Source organism: Orcinus orca, chromosome 14 (genome assembly GCF_937001465.1).
Source record: "Orcinus orca chromosome 14, mOrcOrc1.1, whole genome shotgun sequence".
In the NCBI taxonomy this organism is placed as follows: Eukaryota; Metazoa; Chordata; class Mammalia; order Artiodactyla; family Delphinidae; genus Orcinus; species Orcinus orca.
In genome coordinates this window covers 71,335,584-71,359,848 of record NC_064572.1, presented here as the reverse complement: position 1 = coordinate 71,359,848, position 24,265 = coordinate 71,335,584, and the positions used below count along the sequence as shown (strand labels likewise).

General features: G+C 42.7%; 1 protein-coding gene across 1 annotated transcript in view; it reads right to left on the bottom strand.

Moving 5' to 3' along the window:
* Positions 1–21,537: 21,537 nt before the first annotated feature.
* The window catches only part of SMC3 (structural maintenance of chromosomes 3), a 32,332-nt gene continuing 29,604 nt past the window's right edge, over positions 21,538–24,265 (bottom strand). Inside the window, exons 26-29 of the mRNA XM_004265852.4 lie at positions 23,965–24,156; positions 23,662–23,839; positions 22,501–22,607; positions 21,538–21,946 (exon numbers count right to left, since the gene is read on the bottom strand). Coding sequence (XP_004265900.1) covers positions 21,875–21,946; positions 22,501–22,607; positions 23,662–23,839; positions 23,965–24,156 — 549 coding nt within the window. The 3' untranslated portion in view covers positions 21,538–21,874. The remainder of the gene's footprint in view (positions 21,947–22,500; positions 22,608–23,661; positions 23,840–23,964; positions 24,157–24,265) is intronic.

The following is a 24,265-nucleotide window of genomic DNA, read 5'->3' as shown; positions in this document are numbered from 1 at the left end:
TGGTATTTTTATTAGGATCATGTTAAAATTATATATTAACTTCAGGAGAATTAGAGCTTTATGATGTTGAATGGTCCTGTCAGAGAACAAGGGATGTCTCTTGCTTTGTTCAAGTCTCCTATTATGCCTTTTGGGAGCATTTTAACGTTTTCCTCAGAGAGGTTTTGATTATTTTAGTGGTAGCAAATAAAACACTTGACACTCCAGCAGATCAAAGCAAAAGTTTTATTACAGAAAAAGTGATATCAGAAGAGAGGACAGAGCCAAGAAAATCACCACATTGACACCAGCTGCCAGTCTCATAGCGCAGAGGCACAAGAGACCTGGAGCCAGATGGATAAAACCAGCCAAGGCAGAAAGTGCAGCTATAGCACCTCTCCTGAGACTAGACGCCGCCCTCCTGATACCTGCACTTGTGATAAACAAGGGATTCAAAATTACTTACATAGGTGGCTACAAGGAAAATATCTGCCTTTGGTTTCTATAGACACTACATAGAAAAATATAGCCTGTTCCCTGTTTCCAGGAACAGGGATTTATGTTCCTGTCATTGCTTTTGTGTATTTTGCCTTGCTCCTTTTTCATATTAGGTTAACTAGAGGTTTAAGTATTTTGTTGATTTTTCAAAGAACAAGCATTTGAGAATGTTTACTATTTCTGCCGTTTTTCTACTTTTTAAACTCATTAATTTTTGCTTTAATAGTTGCGCTTTTGGCCTGGTGGGCTGAGCCCACTGTAGCCTACGTAGACTATTAAAAGTAGTTTTCATTCACGTGGGGCAGTCAGCAGTATACATCAATGGTCTCGCTCCAGAACTTTAACTCTCCTGTCATCTGTCATACAATAGCCCAAAGGATCTTGGACAAGCTGGAAATTCTGCAGGATTTCACAAGAGTCCTCTATTTTGATAATATCATATTAATAATAGCAGATGAGCAAGAAATATGTTGGAGTCCAAATGGTGAGATAGTGAACCTTATAAAGATTCAGGGGCCTGCCACATTAGTGAACTGTTAAGGATCCAGTGGTCTGAGGCCTGCCAGACATCCCCTCCAAAGTAACAGACAAATTACTGCATCTTGCATCACCCACCACCAAAAAGGAAACACAACACTTGCTTGACCTCTTTCTGTTCTAGAGGCAGCATATTTATTTCACACTTGGGATACTGCTCTGACCCATCATCTGTCAAGTGATACAGAAGGCTGCCAGCTTTGACCAAGGCACCGACTAAGAATGGATTCTGCAGTTATGTCCAGGCTGCTGCTTGGGTCACATGACACAGAAGACCCTATGGTGCTGGAGGGGTTTCTGCAAGGAGGAGATGCTGTGTAGAATTCATTACAAACCCCAATAGGAGAATCATAATGTATACACCTGAGTTCTGGAATAAGCCATGACATGTGCAGCAGAGAATTATATATGTAAGAAAAGTAGCTGGGCCCTGGTAGAGACAGAATCTCTGACCTTGCTGACCATGGAGTGACAAGCGCCTATGTGGCCAGAGATGCTGTAATCTATTTTTATTGATGTGTGACAAATCACCACAGATGTAACGGCTTAAAGGAACACACATTTATTTGCTTACAGTTGTATAGGCCAGAAGTCCAGAATGGCTCAGATGGGTTCTCTGCTTAGCATATCACAAGGCCAAAATCAAGGTGTTGACCAGGCTAAGTACTTATCTGGAGGCTCTAGATAAGAATGTGCTTCCAACCAGGTTGTTGGCCAAATTCAGTTCCTTGCGGTCGTAGGACTGTTCTTGTTGGCTGCCAACTGAGGGCTTTTCTCAGCTCCTTAAGGCCCCTACATTCCTTCTAATGTGGCCCCATCATCCTAAAGCCAGCAAGAGTACATCTAATTCCCCTCCCACTTCAAATCTCTCTGACTTCCTCTTTTGCTACCAGCCAAAGAAAGCTCTCCACTTTGAAAGGCCCATGTGATTAGATCAGGCCCACCTGGATAATCTTATCTTAAGGTTCAATGTGCTGGATAGCATAACAGAATTACAGGAGGCATAGCTCATCATATTCACAAATTCTGAGGATTAAGATAGGACATTTGGGGGCCATTTTAGAAATGGTCCTTACCACAGCTGCCTATCATGAACTGGATTATCTTAAACCCACTAAGTCAAAAGCTCAGGTAGGTCCACCAGCAATCCATTGAAAGATGGAAGCAGTATGGCAGGTCTGGGCATGACCAACACCTGAGCACACAAGTAAGCTGCACCAGCAGGTGGCTGAGACCCCTTGTCATCCATCACTGTTGCACCAGTGCCTCTCCCTCAGCTCATATCTATGTTCACAAGGGAAGGTCCTTTATGACCAGCTGACAGAGAAGGAAAAGTCCTCATAAATGGGTTGTTTGGTACATGGAGCCAAAAATGAACTGCTGCCCATGTAGCTCCACTCTGGTGTAGCATTGAGAGGAAGTCCTCCCAGTGGGAAGAGCTTCAAATGGTACACTTGGTCATTCACTTTCTGTGGACACACAAGTAGCCCAAGACAAGAATATGCATAGACTCATGGGCAGTGGTGAGTGAGCTGGCTCATTTGACAGGGTCCTGGAAAGAGAAGGACTGGAATATTAGGCACATGGAAGTCTAGGGTAGAGGCAGATGGGTGGAGCTATGGAAGTGGGCATAAAGTGTGGAGATCATTGTATCACATGTTAAGTGCTCACCAGAAAGCATTCACCATAGAAAAGGCAGGGAACATCCAAGTACCCAGAAAGACTTGGCCAGTTAATATCAGTCAGCCTCTGTCATCAGCCACCCTGGTACTGTCATAATGAGTACATCAACGAAATATCTAGAGTACCAGGAATGGAGGTCATTTATCAACTCAACAGCATGGGCTCCCAATCATTAAGGATGACCTAGCTAATGCATTGCTGAACATCCAACCTGCCCAAAACTGAGACCAAAGCTGAGTCCCAGATATAGCACCATCCCTGAAAAGAGAACAAAAACTTGCAGGCAAGTCATCTTTTGTGGGGTCGTTATTCTGCGTACCATGGATGAAGTGTGTCAGTTGCAGCTTTAAGACCATTTCTAGCAGTGGGGTCTGTACTTTGTCTCACTAACATTTCTCTTGTAAGTTTTCCCCTCAAAGAAACCACTAGAGTCTTGGAGGAACTGTTCCATGCTGCGTTAAGTTTGTTATACAAAGCAGGTGCAACTGAGAGATACGAGGGGTGGACTGAAAGAGTTGCTTCCTATAGGCTCAGAAGGATGACACCTCTGTGGCAATTGCACAGCAGTTTAACTTCCCCTCTGCACGGTCCTGCTTCTCACATCCCTCACAGATTTTGTTACTGAGAGCACTTCTCTTGTACACAGATATCAGTCTTAGAGTCTTTTTTTGGGGAAACCCAACTGAAAATATCTGCCTTTGGTTTCTATAGACACTACATAGAAGAATATAGCCATGGGGAATCACCTTCTGCTTTTCCAAAAGAATTGTTGAGGATATTATGCTTTACATAATTTAGTGCCATCATAAAAAATTGCTTTTCTAAGTTAGTGCCAGGAAAAACATGCATTGTATTCTCCATAATAACAGCTGTGCAACTTACAATACCTCCATTTTTACCATGGCTGCCACGAAGCTCAGAGCCTATCTGAGCAACCACAGCAACAGTTAGCACATTGGCTATAATTCCCACTCAGTAGTACCTATTTTTAAGCCATATTGTAATGCTTTTATTGTAAGCTACCTCAAGCACTTTATTAAGAGCAGCAGGGTATATATAATTTAAACACGATAACCCACCACTAGTACCCTTAGGGGAAAACCAGCACACTCTCACTACTCTTAACCATCTGAATGGTATAACTCTTGTGGTTCGAGAATTGGTTCCTTCTGTTTATTAGTAAGTTGAGCTCGAGCACGTTACCTAACCTCTCTGGTTTAGTTTCTGACCTAAAGAAATGAGGGTAACAATACTATCTATAGGACTGCTGTGAAGATCGATGAAATAACATTCACAAAGTGAGCATGTAGCTGCTCAGTTATTGAAAGCTGTCAAAACCAGCACCAGCACCACCATCATTGTCATCACCAATGTCATCACCACAAGGACAATAGAGGCATGCCCATTGCTGTTTTAGGCCCCTTTGGCCTAGGGAATGGCAAACAAGACTCTGATGAAATTACCATGGAATGAAAATAGTCTGGGGCTCCAAATCCTAAAGTACCTGAACCCCTGAGACCCCTAAGTTTCCAAGTTCTATCAAAGGGTCATGGATGGCTCATGTCTGGTGGCCGTAATGGTTTTGCATATGGTAACTTGTGACCATTCAACCCATTCCGGTCTTCCTGGAGTGACTTACCCTTAACTGGCAGCTGTTCTTCTGCCCTTGCTGGCATGGGTTAGGCTCCCTGGTCTGTGCTCCCACAGCATCCAGGGCTTCCCCCGTCCCACCCTGCCTTGTATTTGCCTCTTGCAGGCTACATCCCCTGGAAGCTGTGGGCTGCTCTGTGAAAGTGAATGTTTTTGTCTTGCTATTGTATCCCCTGGATCTAACACAGCACCTGACAGCATCAGAGGAGCTAACTAAATATTTGTGCAACAAATAAATGAATAATGCTCCCCCCCTAGCTCTTTTAATCATCATACCCAACAAGGGAAAAGGAAGTGGGTGAGTTAGGAAACATTACTAGCATGTAGCAATTAACAACCCCAATCATGAACACTAAATGGGAAATTAGGAAAATAATTACGTGAGAATGTTAAGCAATACACAAGTTAAATTTCTTTTGGCCTCACCTGGAAAATGGGGCTATTAACATCTACTACACTGGTTTGTTGTGATGATTAAATGAGACAAAAAAGGTTTATCATAGCGCCTATTACTATGAACATGTGTTTGATAAATGATATTTATTTTGTTGTTGTCATTTACAGTGATATTCAGTAGTAAGTGAAAGAAAAAACAGAACAAAAATAATTCTTTTAGGCTGATTTTGACTAATAAAACAACAAATTTTAACCATTTCTTTTAATGTAGCAAAATAAGGTTATTTTTTCCATAATTTCAAAAATTTTGTGATTAAAGTAAAAGTGACCAGGGTTTATTACCAGCTCCCTGAAACTCATTCATAAAGTAAAAATAAGTATCATGTCCTCCTTGCCTTATAAGGTTTCAGTGAATTAAATGAATTTCCAAATGTGAAAGTGCCTTAAATGTAGTCACATGCCTTTTTCAGTTCTTTCTCTCTTGCCTTAATTTCCCCCTCTGGTGTCCTTGCGAAGGATGTACTGGCCATGAGGCAGACCCTGAAAAAGAAGCGAGAGTCAGTAATTCAAGTGAAAATCTGTGTGGGGCTGGCCATGACTTTAGGAGTCAGGTGCCAGGCTGGAAGGGATCTGGTGGGCACCTCCAAGGGAGAGGGAGCCCACAAAAAGAATCTTGGAATATCTGGGAAGTGGAGACAAATCCCCCATGCTGGGTCCTGGGTTTGGAAGTGCTCCAGAAAAATGCTATCAAGACTCAAGAATTTAATTTTAAAAATGCCAAAGGCGGCTTCCCTGGTGGCGCAGTGGTTGAGAGTCCGCCTGCCGATTCAGGGGACACGGGTTCGTGACCCAGTCCAGGAAGATCCCACATGCCGCGGCCAATGCCAATATTCTGTTGGCAGAATATCAGATTGCTCTGTTTCATTCATGCTGTACGGGAGAGTCAAACACAGTTTCAACTACAAAGTCAACATTTGGGAAGCCGGGCCAGGCACTTTTCACTTAATCCTCACAAAAAACTCTGCAAGGCAGGTGTTATTATGCCCATTTGTTGGATGAGAGAACTGGGTCTCAAAATTCACAAGCATGAACAAGATCATACGGCAGAGCTAGGATTCAAAAGTAGGGCTCTGGCCTGCTGAGAGCCTGGCTCTTTCTACTACACCAGAGTATAGACAGAATGTTGGACTTTAAAGATTTGCTCTATAAGTTCATATTTTAAGGCACTACTGCTGCTTCAAGTACAAAAGAATAATAGATAATATCAAAAACAATTAATCCTTGCTCCAGAGCACAATAAACACCTCTGTGGACTACTGAAGATGAACCTGAAAACCAAAAGTCTTGAGCACATCAAGAAATCTAACCCTAAGAAAGCAAGCTAATAAAATCAAATAATAGAAAGGAAAATTTTAATACAGATTAAATTAAAATAATAGGATTTTCTGAATAACATTTCAAATGATTTAGGATGCATTTTTCTCATTGCATCTTAACAAGGTGCATGGTTTCAATTTGTCCCATTAACAGTGATGTTCATTTTGACCACCTGATTAAGATGACATCTTCCAGGCTTCTATGCTGTACAGTCACTCTTTTCCCCTTTGTAACTAATAAGAATTTTGTGGGGAAGCCATTAGAATGCTGCTGCATGTGTGCAAACTAGAGTCAATGATGTCTTCTACTGAGATAACAGCAAAGGAGGTGGGCATATTTCATAAACCTCAGGAAATAAAAGCCACAAGCCATGGTAGTTATTTGGATATGAGGAATGAAAGAGGGAGAAGCTAAGGACAGTGTAAAAGTATTCTGGCCTAGGCAGGTGGGTGGATGGAGATGAACTATGGCACACAAGAGAGAGAGTAGTCAGGGGAAGATGGAAAGTTCAGTGTGTGGGTAGATTCTCCTAACTTGTGAGTCATTATTCTTATTTTAAAATTATTTCAAATTTAATTTTTGAATAATATATTCATATCATATGAAAATATTAAAGAATACAGAATATTTGGAAATTAAACAGCAAACTACTAAATAATCCATGGGCCAAAGTAGAAATCAAAAGGGAAATTAGAATATATTTGAAATGAATGAAAATAAAAGTACCACATATCAGGGCTTCCCTGGTGGCACAGTGGTTAAGAATCTGCCTGCCAATGCAAGGCACATGAGTTTGAGCCTTGGTCAGGGAAGATCCCACATGCCGTGGAGCAACTAAGCCTGTGCACCACACTACTGAGCCTGCGCTCTAGAGCCTGCGAGCTGCAACTACTGAAGCCCGCGTGCCACAACTACTGAAGCCCACATGCCTAGAGCCCGTGCTCTGCAACAAGAGAAGCCACTGCAACGAGAAGCCCGCGCACCACAACGAAGAGTAGCCCCCACTCGCCACAACTAGAGAAAGCCCGCGCGCAGCAACGAAGACTCAACGCAGTCAAAAATAAATAAATAAATAAATTTTTTTAAAAAGAGGAGATAAAAAAGTACCACATACCAAATTTTGTGGGGTGCAGTTAAAGTGGCGCATAGAGGGATATTTATAGCTTTAAATGCTCATATTAGAAAAAAAAAAAGGAAAGCTCTAAAATAAATTATCTAAGCTTCCATCTTAAGAACCTACCAAAAGAAGAGCAAATTAAATTCATAATTTAAATTAAATAGATAAATTAAATTAATTTTATCTATTTAATTATCTATCTAATTAAATTAATACTAAATTAAATTAAATAATTAAAATAAATAGAAGGAAGAAAATAATAAAGACAAGGGCAGAAACCAAAGAAATAAGAAATGGACAAATGGATAAAAATCAATTAAACCAAAAGCTACTACTTTGAAAGAATCAATAAAATTTATCCCAGGGATGCAAGGATGGTTCAGTATCCATAAATCAAACAATCTGATAAGTCATCTTTAACAAGAATAAAAATTATATAGCCATCTCAATAGATGCAGAAAAAGCTTCTGACTAAATTCAACATTCATTTATGGTAAAAACTCACCACAAAGTGGGTATAGAGGGAACATACCTCAACATAACAAAGGCCATATATGAGAAGCCTACAGCTAACGTAATACTCAATGGTGAAAACCTGAAAGCATTTCCTCTAATATCAGGAATAAGGATGCCCAGTCTTGCCACTTTTATTCAACATAGTTTTGGAAGTCCTAGACACAGAAGTCAGGCAAGAAAAAGAAATAAAAGGAATCCAAGTTGGAAAGGAAGAAGTAAAACTATCACTGTTTGCAGATGACACGATACCATACAAAGAAAATCCTAAAGATGTCACCAAAAAAACTACTAGAACTCATCAATGAATTTGGTAAAGTTGCAGGATACAAAATTAGCGTACAGAAATCTGTTACATTTCTATACACTAACAATGAACTATCAGAAAGAGAAAATAAGAAAACAATCCCATTTACGATCACATCAAAAAGAATAAAAAGGAAAAATAAACGGGACTGTATCAAACTAAAAAGTTTTTTGCACAACGAAGGAAACTATCAACAAAATGAAAGGGCCACCTACTGAATGGGAGAAGATATTTGCTAATGATATATCTGATAAGGGGTTAATATCCAAAATATACAAAGAACTCATACAACTCAACATCAAAAAAACAAACAACCTGATTAAAAATAGGTAGGGGACCTTAAGAGACATTTTTCTATAGAAGACCTACAGATGACCAACAGACACAAAAAAAGATCCTCAAAATCACTAATCAAAGGAAATGCAGGGCTTTGCTGGTGGCGCAGTGGTTGAGAGTCCGCCTGCCGATGCAGGGGACACGGGTTCGTGCCCCGGTCCGGGAAGATTCCACCTGCCGTGGAGCGGCTGGGCTCGTGAGCCATGGCCGCTGGGCCTGCACGTCCGGAGCCTGTGCTCCGCAACGGGAGAGGCCACAACATTGAGAGGCCCGCGTACCGCAAAAAAAAAAAAAAGGAAATGCAAATCAAAATCACGATGAGATATCATCTCACACGTGTCAGAATGGCTGCTATCAAAAAGAACAAATATCAAGTATTGGTAAGGATGTGAAGAAAAGGGAACTCTTGTGTTGGGCTGGTGGGAATGTAAATCGGTGCAGCCGTTATAGAAGACAATACGAGGATTCCTCAAAAGAATTGAAAATAGAGCTACCATATGATCTAGCACTTCCACTCTTGAGTATTTTTCCAAAGAAAACAAAAACACTAATTAGAAAAGATATATGCACCCTTGTGTTCATTGCAGCATTATTTACAATGGCCAAGACATGGAAGCAACCTAGGTGCCCATCGATAGATGAATGGATATAGCAGCCTTGAACTGAGCCTGGGAAGGGCCTGAGCTGGTGGGGAGGGGACAGGGGCTCAAATCCTTTCTCTGCCACTTAGCTGTGGATTCTTGGGCAAGCTACCTTAGCTCACCTTGGCTCAGCCAGTTCACTTCTCTGCAAAATGGGGATAAATGAGGCCTGGCTTAAAGCGTTTTCAGAGGTAAGTAAGAGAGCGTAGGAAAAGCACCTGGCACCCGCCTAGCACAGAGGACAAACCCTCTAGACAAGGTACTTCTCTCTCTCCAAATGATGTGTGTGCCGGTGTGTGTGTGTGTAAAGGTGTAAATACACGTGTGTGTTCGTGAGTGAGAAAAGGCAGGGCCGGCTGTGAGATACAGCTCACAGTTGGCTCAATTACTCATGGCCTCAAAATAAAAAGGCTGCTCCAAGCATGTATGGGCCCCAGGATGACTGTAAATCCCACAGCCCCGGGCCCAGGCCAGAACGCTTGCCAACCCTACCCCACCTCCTCTGCTGGTGGCCAGAGCCCTGCTGCCCTCCTCTCTCCCCAGATGGCCTGGTCCATGCCTACCCAGGGCCCTGGGAAGCCACAGAGCATCAGGGGCTCCAGAGTGGTCCTGAAGGGTCCAGGGAGGGGGTCTGGGGCAGAGGCTGGGACCCCGGTTGTCTGCAGGGCTTTTTGGAGACTCTGCACTGCTTGCCTGCTCCGGGGACCTCTCCAGGTTAAGAGATCCATCTGGAACCAGCGAGTGGAGGGCTGCACAGCCCGGGCCTCTCGCCTTACGTGTGGCTCAGCCAGGGGTGTGGATCCTTAGTCCCTCCACACAGGAGCTGGCAGAGCAGGTGGAGCTCTTTAGCCTCAGCGTTTCTGAGGGCTCAGGGATCCCCTTCCTGTTCTGGAGCTTGGGGAGAGCTGGCCGTCTAAAGGACTCCTGCTGTGACCTTATTTCTAAACAGATAGCCCCCTCCCCGGGGGAGCTCATTTTGGCCCCAAATATTACAAATGTAACTTGGATGCCAACAGGCATAAAAAAGAATTAAACCTAATTAAACCTAATTCTTAATTCTTAATTTAGGTTTAAACCTAAAACCTAATTCTTACGAGCAACCAAGGCGTGCAAAGCACTCTGTTCTCATTTAATTCTGGAACCACCTTTTCATGTGGTGTCTCCATTTTCCTAGAGAGGAAATGGAAACAGAGGTTAACAAGCTGGCCTAAGACCATACAACTAGCAAATGCCAGGGCTGGGATTCAAACCCCTGCTTTTTTCCAGAACCTCCCTCGATGGCGGGTGCTTCCACGTATGAGACAACACACCTGGACAGGCTGTGTTGGTGGCACTAGGAGCTCTGGGCAGACGCTGGAGTGAGGGTCCCGGGGCCCCAGGAGAGCTGCCTCTAGGATAATGAACGAGCACAAACCCCAGGCCCAGCCTTCCTCCACCTGCCCAAGCCCCTTCCTCAGGCCCCTGGCACAGCTGTCGCCATCCCAGCCTGTGATCCGATTACAGACCCCAGAGCCGCTGGTCTCTTCCTGCCGCTGCCGCTGCTGCTAGTGAACAGGAAAGCAGAGGCCCATCCTGCCTGCGAACAACACGGAAGCAAGCGGAGGACAAAGCTATCAGAGGCCCTGCCAGCTGCCGTCATCGCTGGGGGCCCCGCCCTCCGAGCTCATTCTCTGGGGTCTTAGGCGGCGGCTGCTGAAGAGGGGCAGGAACGAGGGCCCCGCGGTGAGGATGTGAGGAATCCTGCAGTTGGCTTTGTTTAGACGGGTCGTAGGGGCGCCTCCTCCCTTGCACCAGAGTGCGGACACGTGCGGACACGTGCGCACACACAGAGGAAGCCCCCTCCACCTCCCACCCAGTGGCCTCGCACAGGAGGCCCAGGCCTGGATTAATGCTCGGCTTCACCAGTTATGAATTTGGCGACTCTGGGCCTGCTCCTAATCTAAGCTTGCTTCCTCACGTGTAAACTGGGTTCATCATAGCACCTAACTCGTAGGTTTTTACATCCCAGGTCCTCACCAAATGCTTGTTGAGTAAAACCAGTCCCCGCCACATCGACCCATCCATTCCCTGTGGTACAGGCCCTGGACCCCTCTCTTTTCTGCACTTCTTTCCTTCCTAGCATCCCTACACCTACTCAGCTGGGCTTGACCCGAGGTGTTCTTTCCTAAGCCTCCCCCTTCCAACCCTGCAAGTCCGTGAGCTACTTTCCTCAGGGTCACACTTCTGAGGGCTACAGCGGGGGGTCCAAGAGGCTTCGGATGTTTAGAAAATGTACCCAGTTCTTGGAAATAAGGCACAAGCCTACTGAATGCTCTTTCAAGGTCACACTAGAGCAGTGTCCAACAGGCCCCCTAGGGGCCTTCTGACTCTCTAAGGGAAGGCCATTTCGTTTGACACACTGTCTTCCACTGATTAGGGTGTAGACTCTGCAAAGTTAGATGTTAACTTAGAAAGAAATAGAGGATTGGGAATTTGGAAATGATCCTTGTAGGCTAGAAAAATAACCCCAAAGATTATAGTTTTATTGACCTAGAGAGCTTCTGTCATGCTGCTGGTTCCCTCATTAATGAGATAAATCTCTTAACACACGCTCACTATATTGTGTATGAGAATCGTATTTTCAACTTTTCAAAAATGATGCTTCAACACGGATCTCACGTTTCTAGGAAGAGGCCAGGGTTGGGGTGGGAGGATCCCCCAGGGTGGAAATTGGAAAGAGTGCAGCCCCTGTGGAGGATGACGGGCTGTGGATGGAGAGGAAGGCTAAGCTTAAGGCTAAGTGCACCTGTGTCCTGAGAGCGGTGATGCTTAGGATGCTGGTGGTGATGTGTGTGTGTGTGGAGGGGGGTGCGGAGGAGGGGGGTAGATGGAACTACAGAGGGGCGACTGCTGAACATAGTGATGACGCAAAGGGGCAACAGAGCGCCCGGAGCTCACGGGTCCCTCTCCCTAAGCCTGCGAGAAGAGACGGGTGAGAAAATGTGGTCTCCATCAAAAGGGCTTCAACAATGAGAGACCTCAGAGGAAATCATCAGGGGGGTAGAAGGAAGGTTTCAGGTGTTGAGATTGAGGCTGAAGGTTCCAGAAGCTTTTGCGATATAAGAGGTTTCGGAGGAGGTGGGGCAGGTATGGAGGATGGCTGGCTGCAAGGACCTCGCCTCAGGCCCAGGGGTGAAGGCAGCCAGGACGGCGGGAAGCCGCCTGGAAGGAACCGGAGCCCTAGTGAGGCCGGTGACAGCCTGGGCAGGCCTGGGGCTTCTACCAGAGCAGGGCCTGGTGCACATCAGAGGTCAGGACTGCTCCTAGTGGGGACTCTGGGCAAGAGGCACTGGAGGTTTTCCTGGTGGTCTAGTGGTTAGGATTTGGGGCTTTCACTGCCGTGACCCGGGTTCAGTCCTTGGCTGGGGAACTGAGATCCTGCAAGCCGTGCGGTGTGTCCAAAAAAAAAACGGGATTAAGAAAAGGGGGTTTTCCTCCCTGGCTGGGCGAGAGGACACCCTGAGTTGGTCACACTCATCTTGGGTCCTGGCTCTTGGCTTTCAACAAAAGCTCCCCAGAAACCTCAGGTGTGCAAGGAAGGTATCAGGGCAGCAGGGAGCAGCTGTCAGGCCCTCTAGCTGCGTCCACTGCAGCACCAGGGCGGTGATTATCCCCCGAGTGTCACCCTTAGAACTGCTGGCAGCAGGCACGGACCCTCAGCTGGGAGCCTCCAGGCCCCTTCTATTGAGGAAGCCCGTGAGTCAAGCTGGTAAGTTTAAAACTACTCTCCCCTCAGGATGGGAATTCGTTTAAAGCGCCCAGTACAATGGGGGAGGTGGAACAGTCCTGAGGCGGGTTGGGACAGCGGCGGCTCTGGTCTGCCAGTTGCAGGGGCCTCCCTCCCACCCGCCCCCCTGCAACCAGCTGCCACCCACTCTTTACCTCGGTTCAGATGAAAGTTTCATTTTCCTCTTTGGATGAAGCATAACCAAAAAAGTCTGCTGCTTTCCTTCGCATAGACGTCTTCAAAAGGATCTCTCCCAGGTCACCGGCCATTCTTTGTTCCAGAGGTCAAGGATTTCAACAGGCCGGAGCCCACTCTTTGAGGCCCGTAGATTTCCCCAGTTAACAGGCAGGACCTGAGGCCTTCCTGCGCCCTGCCCCAGACCTGCTGATTTAGAATCTCCAGGGGAAAAGGCGGGAGAAACTGCATCTTCCAAAACCACTCCAGGTGGGGAGTTCCCTGGTGGTCTAGTGGTTAGGATTTGGGGCTTTCACTGCCGTGACCCAGGTTCAATCCTCGGTTGGGGAACTGAGATCCTGCAAGCCGTGCAGCATGGCCAAAAAGGAAAAAGAAAAAGAAAAAGAAAAAGAAAAAGAAAAAAGGGGGGGGGCGGGATTAAAAAAAAACCACTCCAGGTGAATTTGATGATGAGGCAAGGCCTGGGTAACATAGGTTTCTGTTAGAACTCCACCAGGATATGGGGTATTCATACACTTCTCGTCAAACATCTACTAAATTATTCCAGCTTCTTCCCCAGCCACCAGGTTCACCCCTAGGGTGGGGCAGAGTGGACCCCACAGAGCATAGCTTTGCAGAGCATCCACGCCCCCTTCCGCATGGGGAGAACCCTGTCAAAGGGAACCAGGACGATGATAGAAATAGTCTGAGGGAGAAGTCGGAGGGGAGAAGCAGCCTGGGGTGTCCCAGGACACGGCCCGCAGGCAGGAGGAAGTCTCACTGACGGGGAGGTACCATGTGCCTGTGGACCACAGAGGACAGACCTGGGCTGGGGTCCGGCTGCCCCCACGTAGAGCTGCGTCACTGGGGTTCGGGGTGGGGAAATAGCCTCTTCTTTGGAAAACGAGGACAGCAGTTCCTCTCTCAGGGCTGTTGTGAGGTTTGTCTGCCATAAAGAACATAAGTCACTGAGCACAGAGCCTGGCACGTAGTAAGCGTTCAGTAAGTGCCAGCTGCTATTATCAATTGTTCATTCTACAAACACTCTGCATAAAAACGGCAAAAACAAACAGCAAAACAGAAACTTAGACATGGCCCCAGTCCTCATAGTGCTTACAGGGTACAGGGTTTTAAAGGGATTTTGCTCTAAAGTAAGGCAAATAAAAGGTTTTTGTTTTTAACGTGACAGAGGAAAAGAACTTTGGGGAAAAGCACAGGTTTGATTCAGATGAGAGTTCTGCCCTCGCTCCTGCTTTCAGATTCAATCTGTTGGAGCAAGAATAGATTGTGGAGGTCCCAGAAAGGGGGCCTGACTTCCTGAGACCGGAGAACCTTTTCAGCCTTGAAGAACAAATAAAATTTTTACGCCCCCGTGCCCTGCCCCTGCACTAGTGTGTCTAAAGGCTTGGTCACCTGGAACTATTCTTAGTTCTATCAACTTCCAAATCTGCCTCTACCTCAAATGTCTCAAGTTACTGCTTTAAAACCTTCCTATACCTGCAAACTACAAAGTGAAGACTAATTAAATGGATTTGAGAACCAAAAGAGAAAAGGGATGGTATGGGAAGGGGCACAGAATCACAGTCCTGCTCTTCAGAACTGGAAGATAAGATGAATGAGGACTGAACCCAGGCCCTCCTCAGGGAAAACTGAGCTCTAAGAGGCTAGGGAAGAGTGGCAGTGGTGGCAGTGCTCAATGTGCAACCTTTGCCTTTTTCAAATTGGGAGCAGAGAATAGGGTTGGGGGACTCAAGAGGAGTTGATGGTTAACTGCTAGAGAATTCCAGAATCAAAAGCACTCAGCCAGCATCCTCCTCTGCAAGGATGCTTGTGTGATACAGAGTGGAGGGGGGGAAGGGGGTTCCTGGTTTTGGATTTGCAGTTCCTTTTCGGGGACTACTTACAAGTCGACCACCTGAAATTGAAATTTTTTTTTTTTTTTTTTTGCTGCACTGCGTGTCTTGCAGGATCTTAGTTCCCTGACCAGAGATCGAACCCAGTGCCTGGGCACTGGGAGTGCAGAGTCCTAACCACTGGACTGCCAGGGAAGTCCCCAAACGTTTCGTTTTAATACCCAGCCAAGGGCAGAGGTTAGACAGACAGACACCCCAGGAGCGTGTCCACAAGAAAAAGAAAGCAAAGAGTCACTGCAAGGACCTCTTTGGCATGCAGCTTCAGTAATTTCTCTTTCTTGAAGGTTCCAGAGCTTTAATCTCACAACTGAGAGGAAAGACAGACACTCTCACCTCAGAAGTGAAACACCATGTTGCTTATTTCTCTACTTGTGGCTTAAACTCCAGTGCATCATAAGGCCACGCTTGGTGCCAGTATTTGCATCAGGGGCATGGATGGATGGAGTGTTAGGGAGGACAAGATTTAGGCCACTGTGTGACGCCAGCTGAGGCACAGAGGCAGGGCCGTGCATGTGCACAGGCAGGCACACATGCTCCTTCACACCTGCTCACTGAGAGGATGAACACTTTATTCTCCAGCAGTACAGAAACTGGACTTCTGGGAAAATCCTAAAGAGGATAATAGTGCTTTCTCCAAGGCTACAGGGGTGCTAAATAGGTTTCTAACAAGAAAACAAATCATTAAGTATTGTCATCACTCTGTGAGAGAATGTAAGAGATCCTAATTCTGACTCAGTAGTGTTGGGGAGATGATGCTGAAATGGTAAACTGAAAAGCAACGTAATAGGTGAAGGTGTTTCCATTAAGGGATGCAAGGTGTGAGTCAGAAATAGGAAACAGGGAAAACGAAGACAATCTCTTCTGGGTCTACAGAAGGATTCAGAAGGCACCAGCAGAAAAAAATGCTGCTCTGAGAAACAAGTAGGGCTGTTGGAAGAAAGTGTTGCCATTTTGTTAACAAGATCCTATTAAACAGCTGCTGTGTATCTTTCTAAATAGCAATACAACCTGTTGCGAGCACTAGGTACCTTGGCTGAAAGCATCTGCTTTATGAGCACTTAGCTCGTAAACTCCAGCAACAGGGCGATCTCAAGAATATCACACCTTGACCTTCTCATTGCTCCTGGAACTCTACTAATGAGTAACTAAAGAGGAAACTAGTTTGAAAACTAGACTGGAAAATTGGAGGGGTTGGCATGCGTCAAGGTCCCCCTCTAGCGGTTCTGGAAATAAAGTAACTTGAGATTTAGAATATCAGGAGAAAAAAATAGCTGCATAGACAAAGCTGAAGCAAACCTTTGCAGTCATCGTTTCTAATTCTGAGGGCGTATGATAGATTCCTGTTTGAAAAACCTCTCCTAGCAAAGGCTTCTGCCTTAGAAGTGGCACGACCCTTTTACTATGTTACACATTAACTGCCTCTGTGACCTTGGTTCCAAATGATTTGGTCTCACATGCATGTCCGTCAAATTCAACTTTCTACTGTTTGTTTTTCTCTCTCTCTCACCTATATGTACTTCTATGTTACCAGTCTTTATAACTATCATCTTTAATGAAGGAAAAACTTCAGACTTAACTTATGAGGCTAAAGCAGGACTTGGCATCACTGCACACCTGACTGCTTGTGTATTGTATAATCAACATGCCATGCACTGGTCTGAAGCACAGAGAATACATAAAAGTTGACATTCAAATGTTAATGTCCTCTTTGCAATAGACTTATACCAACCAATGTGATGACTTGAGAGAGTAAATATATCCACATTCTCCTTGAAAACCTAATCTCTATGCTGCCTCATATCCCTGTGCAGTTACTGGCTGCCACAAGGGCTCTTACACCCAGGAGACTCTCTGTCTCTAGGAAGGGGAGACTCAGTGCCACATGGTGGCAGATTTATGGAGCAACACTAACATCTTTCATGCAGAAGTCTGGCAACCGGGAGTAACCCAATCCCCCTAGGACATTCAGGGACACAAGTGATCAGTGTACCTAAATAGGTGAGGGCGAAAGAAAAGGGGAGAAGGGTGGGGAGGGAAAAGGTAAAGAAAACTAAAGATGGTGGTAACTCGCCCTTAAAATCTGTTACTGGGTGTAACGAGGAGGACCAATCAACACTGTACAATTATGGTACAAAATATCTCTTACTTCCATAGTTAACCAGGGAGAACAAAGAGCTAACCATTCCATATTTTACATTTTTTAAAAAGGTGCAAAAATTATACAAACAACTTTCTATCTTGGGAAAATAATCCTAAATTTCCACAGTTCTGTGTAAAAATGCTCAGTTTAAGGGGGTTTGTTTTTGGCATTGTAGCCAAAAGGAAACAATCTAAGCACCCAATAGGAGGAGGTATTTTAAGTAAATTAGGCTACTTCTATTTGACAGAATTTTGTGGCCATTAAAATTTTGTTTCTGAAGAGGTTAAACAGAGGAATATTTTATATTGTATTACTAAGTGAAAAATTCAGGATATAAAATTATATACACACTTCAAATCTACTAATACTTGGTAACAATATTAACAAAATCTCAAAGTGGAAAAATCAGGACAGGACTATCCAGCCACAGAGAAGCACTTTTTAGATTTATGAATCACTGGCTAATTCCTTTGGTGAATTTCTTTCCTTCCTCTAAGTTTCTGGGTTAGCCAAGTATGTCCAGGACTGTCACATTTTTCTATTCATTTTCATTAAGAATTAATAATTTATAGGGAATTTCCTGGCAGTCCAGTGCTTAGGACTCTGCACATCCACTGCCGGGGGCCCAGGTTCAATCCCTGGTCAGGGAGCTAAGATCCCACAAGCTGTGCAGCGCGGCGCAAAAATAAAAATAAAACAATAAATTTATGACTGAGATATAACAAGGAATATGGGTTTTATATTTATATTCTATGTTTCATTATCTAGGTGCTTATTGTTACAAATCCACTGGAGTCTCATTTATACTGATATTCTTGGGGAGATGCTTAATATTAGGAAGTTCTAGAATGATGGCATGCAGGTAACATCCTTGCCAAATTCTCTATTATAGAGGGTGGGTCATATCAGGGCAAAGTTATAGGTCATAAACTATATACCATTTCAGTCTCCACAGGTAGTGACTCATAATGATTATTCTTGGGGAGATGCTTAAGAAACATTTTAGGAATATCAGAAAGATACTGTGCTTACATAACCCTTTGAATGGGGTCTTAGAATATTTCTTATACCAAATTCTCTGTTAGGGAAGATCAGTTATATTATGGCAAAACTATAAACAATATACTGAACGTTTAAACTCTACAGAGATTCAGCTGGTCAAAATGAAAACTCAAAGTGAATGTACATTTTAAAGTCACAATACTTTTTCCTCATTTTAGAAGTGCCTCTTTAGGGATTTCTGGCTCCCACCAATGGAGACTCCTAACAAACCAAACCTCTTGCAGATAACAACTATAAACTCTGAGGGTAAAAAAAAGTCAGCAAGAAATAAATGGTATATATATAAAAAAGGAAGAAATAAAACTGTCTCTATTTGCATATGACATGATTATGTAGAAAATCTCAAAGAATCTACAAAAAAGACCTAGTAGAATAAGGGAGATTTCCAAGGACACAAGAGTATTCAACCCAGTATAGGCTGTACTGGTGACTTGCTTCCAAAGGAGTGTCAAAGGGGGAAAAAAGTAACTATAGTGAAGAAACCTGACAAACAATCTTGGGCAGGTGATAGAGGTAAACATCACCAGTGATAAAGCATGTTAATAACAGGCACTGCTGATGTGATGTGATGAGGACATTTCACCTCTATAGTATTATATATTTAACTCCAGTTTAACCATGAGAAAAATAGCAGACAAGGGCAAATTGAGGGACATTCTACAAAACATCTGAAAAGCAGTCCTCAAAACTGTCAAGGATGAAAAACAGACTAAGAAACTGTCACAGACCAGAGGAGACATGACAAGTAAAAGTAATGTAGTATCCTCTGTGGGATCTGAGAAAAAAAGGCATTAGTGGAAAAACTGGCAAAATCTGTAGTTGAAAAACTAAATGTACCCACGTTGGGGGAAAAATGTACCACGGTAACTGTTATGGGCTGAATTGTATCCCCCCTCCAAATGTACATGTTTAAGTCCCAAACCCACTACCTCCAAATATCACTACTGTTTTGGAGATAGGACCTTTTAAAGAGGTGATCAAGTTACAATAAGGCTGGAGTGGGCCCTAATCCAATCTGACTGGTGTCCTTAGGAGGAAATCTGGACAAACGAGCTTATTTCTTTTAAATGTTATGCTTCAAAAGATACCATTAAGAAAGTAAAAAGACAATCCAAGGGCTGGGGTATTTACAAGTCACACACCTGACAAGGGTCTTTTGCATCCAGAATAAAGAACTCTAACTTCTGTTATTAGTATTCTATAATAATGCAAACTATGATTCTATAATAAAAACACGAGTAACAGAATTTAAATATGGGCAAAATATATGAATAGACATCTCACTGAAGAAAATATATAAATGACCAGTAAGCACATAAAAAGATGCTTAACATCATTAGTCATTAGGAAAATGCAAATTTAAACCACAATGAGGTACTACTTCACATAAGAATGGCTATACTAAAAAGACAGAAAAATAAGTATTGGTGAGGATGTGGAAAAAAACATAGCCCTCATATATTACCGGTGGAAATGTAAAATGGTACAGCCTTTGGAAAAGTCTGGCAGTTCCTCAAAATGTTAAACATACCATATGACCCAACAATTCCAATCCAGGGTAAATACCCAAGAAAAATGAAAACATATTCACACAAAAAAAACTTGTTCATAAATAGCATTATTTATAATAGCCAAAAGGTAGAAACAACCCAAATGTCCAACTAATGAATGGATAAACAAACCATGGTATACAGTTGACCCTTGAACAACATATAGGTTAGTGGTGCTGACTCCCCTTTGGGGTTGAAAATTCATGTACTGTTATCTCTGCCTCAAAAACAAAGGAATTGATAAATTACTCACCCAAGGGCAGGAAGCTAAAACAGTTTGGATAGAATAAGGCCTCAAACCCTAGATCTTTTAATTCCTCATATTATGAACACAATCTTTATCCTCATACTTAAAGATCAATAAAATGACAATACAGGTGCTATACTGAAAAAAACCCAAGTATAAGTGAACCTGAGCAGTTCAAACCCATGTTGTTCAAGGGTCAAATTGTATATTCATACAATGGGATATTATTCAGCAATAAAAAGGAATCAAGTCCCGGTATGTGCTACAACATAAATGAACCTTGAAAACATGCTAAATAAAGGAAGTCAGTCACAAAAGGTCCCATACTGTATCATACCATTTATATGAAATGTCCAGAATAGGCAAATCCATAGTATGAGACACAAATTAGATTTGTGGTCGCCAGAGGAATGATAAGGGGAGAGGGAGATGTAGAGTGACTGCTAATGGGTACAGTGTTACTTTTGGGGTAACTGAAATGTCCTAAAATTAGATTGTAGAGATAGTTGCACAATTCTGTGAATAAACTAAAAAGCACTGAATTGCACCATTTTAATGGGTGAATGTTACGGTATGAATTACCTCAATAAAGCAATTTTAAAACACAATAAGCAGCAAAGCTCTAATCTGGGAAAAGACCAATGTTTCAATAACAAGGTTTTCCAAACTACTTATCCAGAAAAACAAGGAAATTTTATAGCTCAGTTTCTTGGATACTCTCCCCAACTTCTATTAAACACACTGCCGTTTTAAATTAAAAATACTTTTTAAAGGACTGTTACATTGAGTTAAAGCAGGGGTTCTAACCCTCACTGAGGGTCAGAATCACCTTGCAGAACTTTAGAATTAACAATGAACAAGACCCTATGCCTTAAAGATTTCGATTCAAGTGGTCTAGGGAAATATTTCAGCAATGTTACGTTTTTTTTTTTAATTAATTAATTTATTATTGGCTGTGTTGGGTCTTCGTTTCTGTGCGAGGGCTTTCTCTAGTTGCAGCGAGCGAGGGCCCCTTCATCGCAGTGTGCAGGCCTCTCACTGTCGCGGCCTCTCTTGTTGTGGAGCACACGCTCCAGATGCGCAGGCTCAGTAGTTGTGGCTCATGGGCCTAGTTGCTCTGTGGCATGTGGGATCTTCCCAGACCACGGCTCGAACCCATGTCCCCTGCAGTGGCAGGCAGATTCTCAACCACTGCGCCACCAGGGAAGCCCAGCAATGTTACATTTTTAAAAGCTCACTTATGGATTTAAAAATGCAGCCAGGATTGGGAATCACTGCTGTAATTCAACAGAATATTAAACTGTGTTTTAAAAATCTTTTAGGGGCTTCCCTGGTGGCGCAGTGGTTGAGAGTCTGCCTGCCAATGCAGGGGACACGGGTTCGTGCCCCGGTCCGGGAAGATCCCACATGCCACGGAGCGGCTGGGCCCGTGAGCCATGGCCTCTGAGCCTGCGTGTCCGGAGTCTGTGCTCCGCAACGGGAGAGGCCACGACAATGAGAGGCCCGTGTACCGCAAAAAAAAAAAAAAAAAAAAAAAATCTTCTTTTAGGTGAAGGCAGACCTTTTCTTAAGCAAAACAAAAGGTAGATATTTAAGAAAAATTTGTTTCTAATCATAGAACCATAAATAAAAAGCCACATAAAACACAAAGTTAGTCATAAAACCAATTATTTAATTGAAGCTATAAAAAAGAGGCAATATAACAGATAAAATAATTAGGAAAGACTATTTAGCACATTTTAAAAGATTTAAAATAGGAGGACACTTTACAAAAGGTTGTGTGGGAAAAATTCTTAAACTATAAGTAGAAATGTAACATTACAGAGCATGTTATAAAATACAATGACAGAAATATAAAAGGGCTATGTATGCTCTAAGTCTGAAAACTATTAATAATGACCAGATATTTAGGTTTAAATTTACAGTTCCTGGGTATGAGGATCATATTACTATACACATCTTCCAAACCAATGGGAAGTATTTTCCAATTAACCATGAGTGGTATCATCTTCTACAAAGTCTTTGGCCATCTCTGCTGTGATCACATCAATATGACTAACCTGAAGAATAAATGTTAAAAACAAAATCTGTTAAATCTTAAAGAAATATATCAGTGTTCCCCTGTATAGGGTAATATTTTAAAAATACACCCAATCACCTAAATATTTTACATAACAAGTCAAATGACTCTAAAACACTGACTGATAAAACCTTTATTTACAATGCTGTTTGTTCAATGCATGAGTTTAAAAATATTTGAACCATATTTTTGTTCAGTTTTTATTACTTTGCTATTTTAAAGAATCTTAAGGCTGAAAGCACCAGGAAGAGTTGTGTGGTCTAACCAAATATAAATGAACTTATGTAACTGTTTAAGACTGTGAATTAAATAAGCACTAAAGAGATAGATACGAAGATAGTGTCTCTTAATGCCAATAAAAATAAAACCAATGCAATGAATGCTCCAAAAATACGGATAACCTTCACAGGCATTTTAAGTTTTTTTCAATAACTTTCTAAATTTTCTTTCATACTTAAGTAACATAAAACAAGAATTCAACAGTATAATGGATTGAATACTACATAAACTTAAACTTAATATAAAAAAAATTACCTTATTTCTGAACTTTACACCATAGAATTTGTCAGCTGACTCAAGCAATTCAGGCCTAAAAGTAGTTGTAATAAATTGAGCATGTACAGCAAGTTCCATAATCATATCTGTAAAAAGAAATAGTAATCTAATAAAACCCTTTTTTCAGTTGAAATGAAAATTTAAAAAGCAACTATCTTTTTACTCTTACCTAAAACTTAAAACTGCCTGCATGCATACATCTACAAAAAATATCAACTTGTTTCTTAAACTAGGGATAAATCTTTAACACACATAACTTAGTTACAGAATATAAAGAAGCAACACCTAACACAGCATTAGAAATAATGTCAGAGCAAAGTAAATTTTCTCACACAAAAAACCAAAAGCAACCTTTTCCTGCTACCCACACCCCCAACCTGTATACTGGATTTGTTTGCATAAACTTACTAAAGATCACATATAGATTATTTAAACACATCAACATTGTTTATGACAGAGACTATTCAAGCGTTGAGAAAAAGTGTTTAAAGGAGAGACGTTTGTATAAAAGTTTAACTGGAGGAGGATTTTCAATTATTACATCTATTTCTCACAGAACTAAACTTTGCAGTCTAATACTAGGTTTTTGAAAAATTGTTCAAAGAGAAATTATTTTATTTACTAATACCCTGTCCAGGCTCCCTGGATATCTCAGGCAACAAGAAATATACTATAAAAGAGGTAAGCTATTGGGGCTTCCCTGGTGGCACAGTGGTTAAGAATACGCCTGCCAATGAAGGGGACATGGGTTTGAGCCCTGGTCTGGGAAGATCCTACATGCCACGGAGCAACTAAGCCCGCGAGCCACAACTACTGCTGCCTGCGAGCCGCAACTACGGCTGCCCACGTGCCACAACTACTGAAGCCTGCGGGCCTAGAGCTCATGCTCCGCAACAAACCCACCTCAATGAGAAGCCCACGTACCGCAACGAAGAGTAGCCCCCACTCGCCACAACTAAAGAAAGCCTGAGCGCAGCAACAAAGACCCAATGCAGCCAAAAATAAATAAATAAATTTTTAAAAAAAGAAAGTGAGGGAATTTAGTGGAGTGGGGATGAAGGGGAAAAAAAAAAGTAAAAAAAAAGAGGTAAGCTATCATTTCTAGCAAGTTACTATGAAACTATGAAACCAAAACTGTACCTGACACAGCCTTTCTGTGCTGAGCATCCAGAGCCTGGTCAATCTCATCAAACAAGTAAAAAGGAGCTGGGTCACATTTCTGAATGGCAAAAATCAGAGCAAGAGCTACCAAGGATTTCTGTCCACCTGAAAGCTGTTGCATTTCTCTCATTTCACCTTGTTTTCCTGTAAATGACACCTAAGAAAATATTTAATGAGTTATATCTCAAAGGGGTAAAAATGTACCAATTTAGATTCGCAAAATAGTCTACAAATTCTACTATGATAACGCTCTGGGGAAAATTGAATGTAAAGGTATTTTACCCTAATTCCAACTCCAGTGAACTGGTCAACTGATGGAACACTGCTTTGTGACCCAGAGCCCCTCTCACTTTCACCACTCCCTTCTCCTTCATCCTGAGACTGACTGCCTTCCACATCTCCTTTCTTCATCACCAAAGTAGCTTTGCCACCAGGTACCAACTTTTGGAATACTTCACTGAAGTTTTTGGATACCTTAAAATAAACAGATAGATAGATAGATAGATAGGGTGTCAACTGGAATATGTATTTTTTAAAAAAAAGATAAAATTTAAAAGCAATCAAAATTAGTTTTATTTTTTTA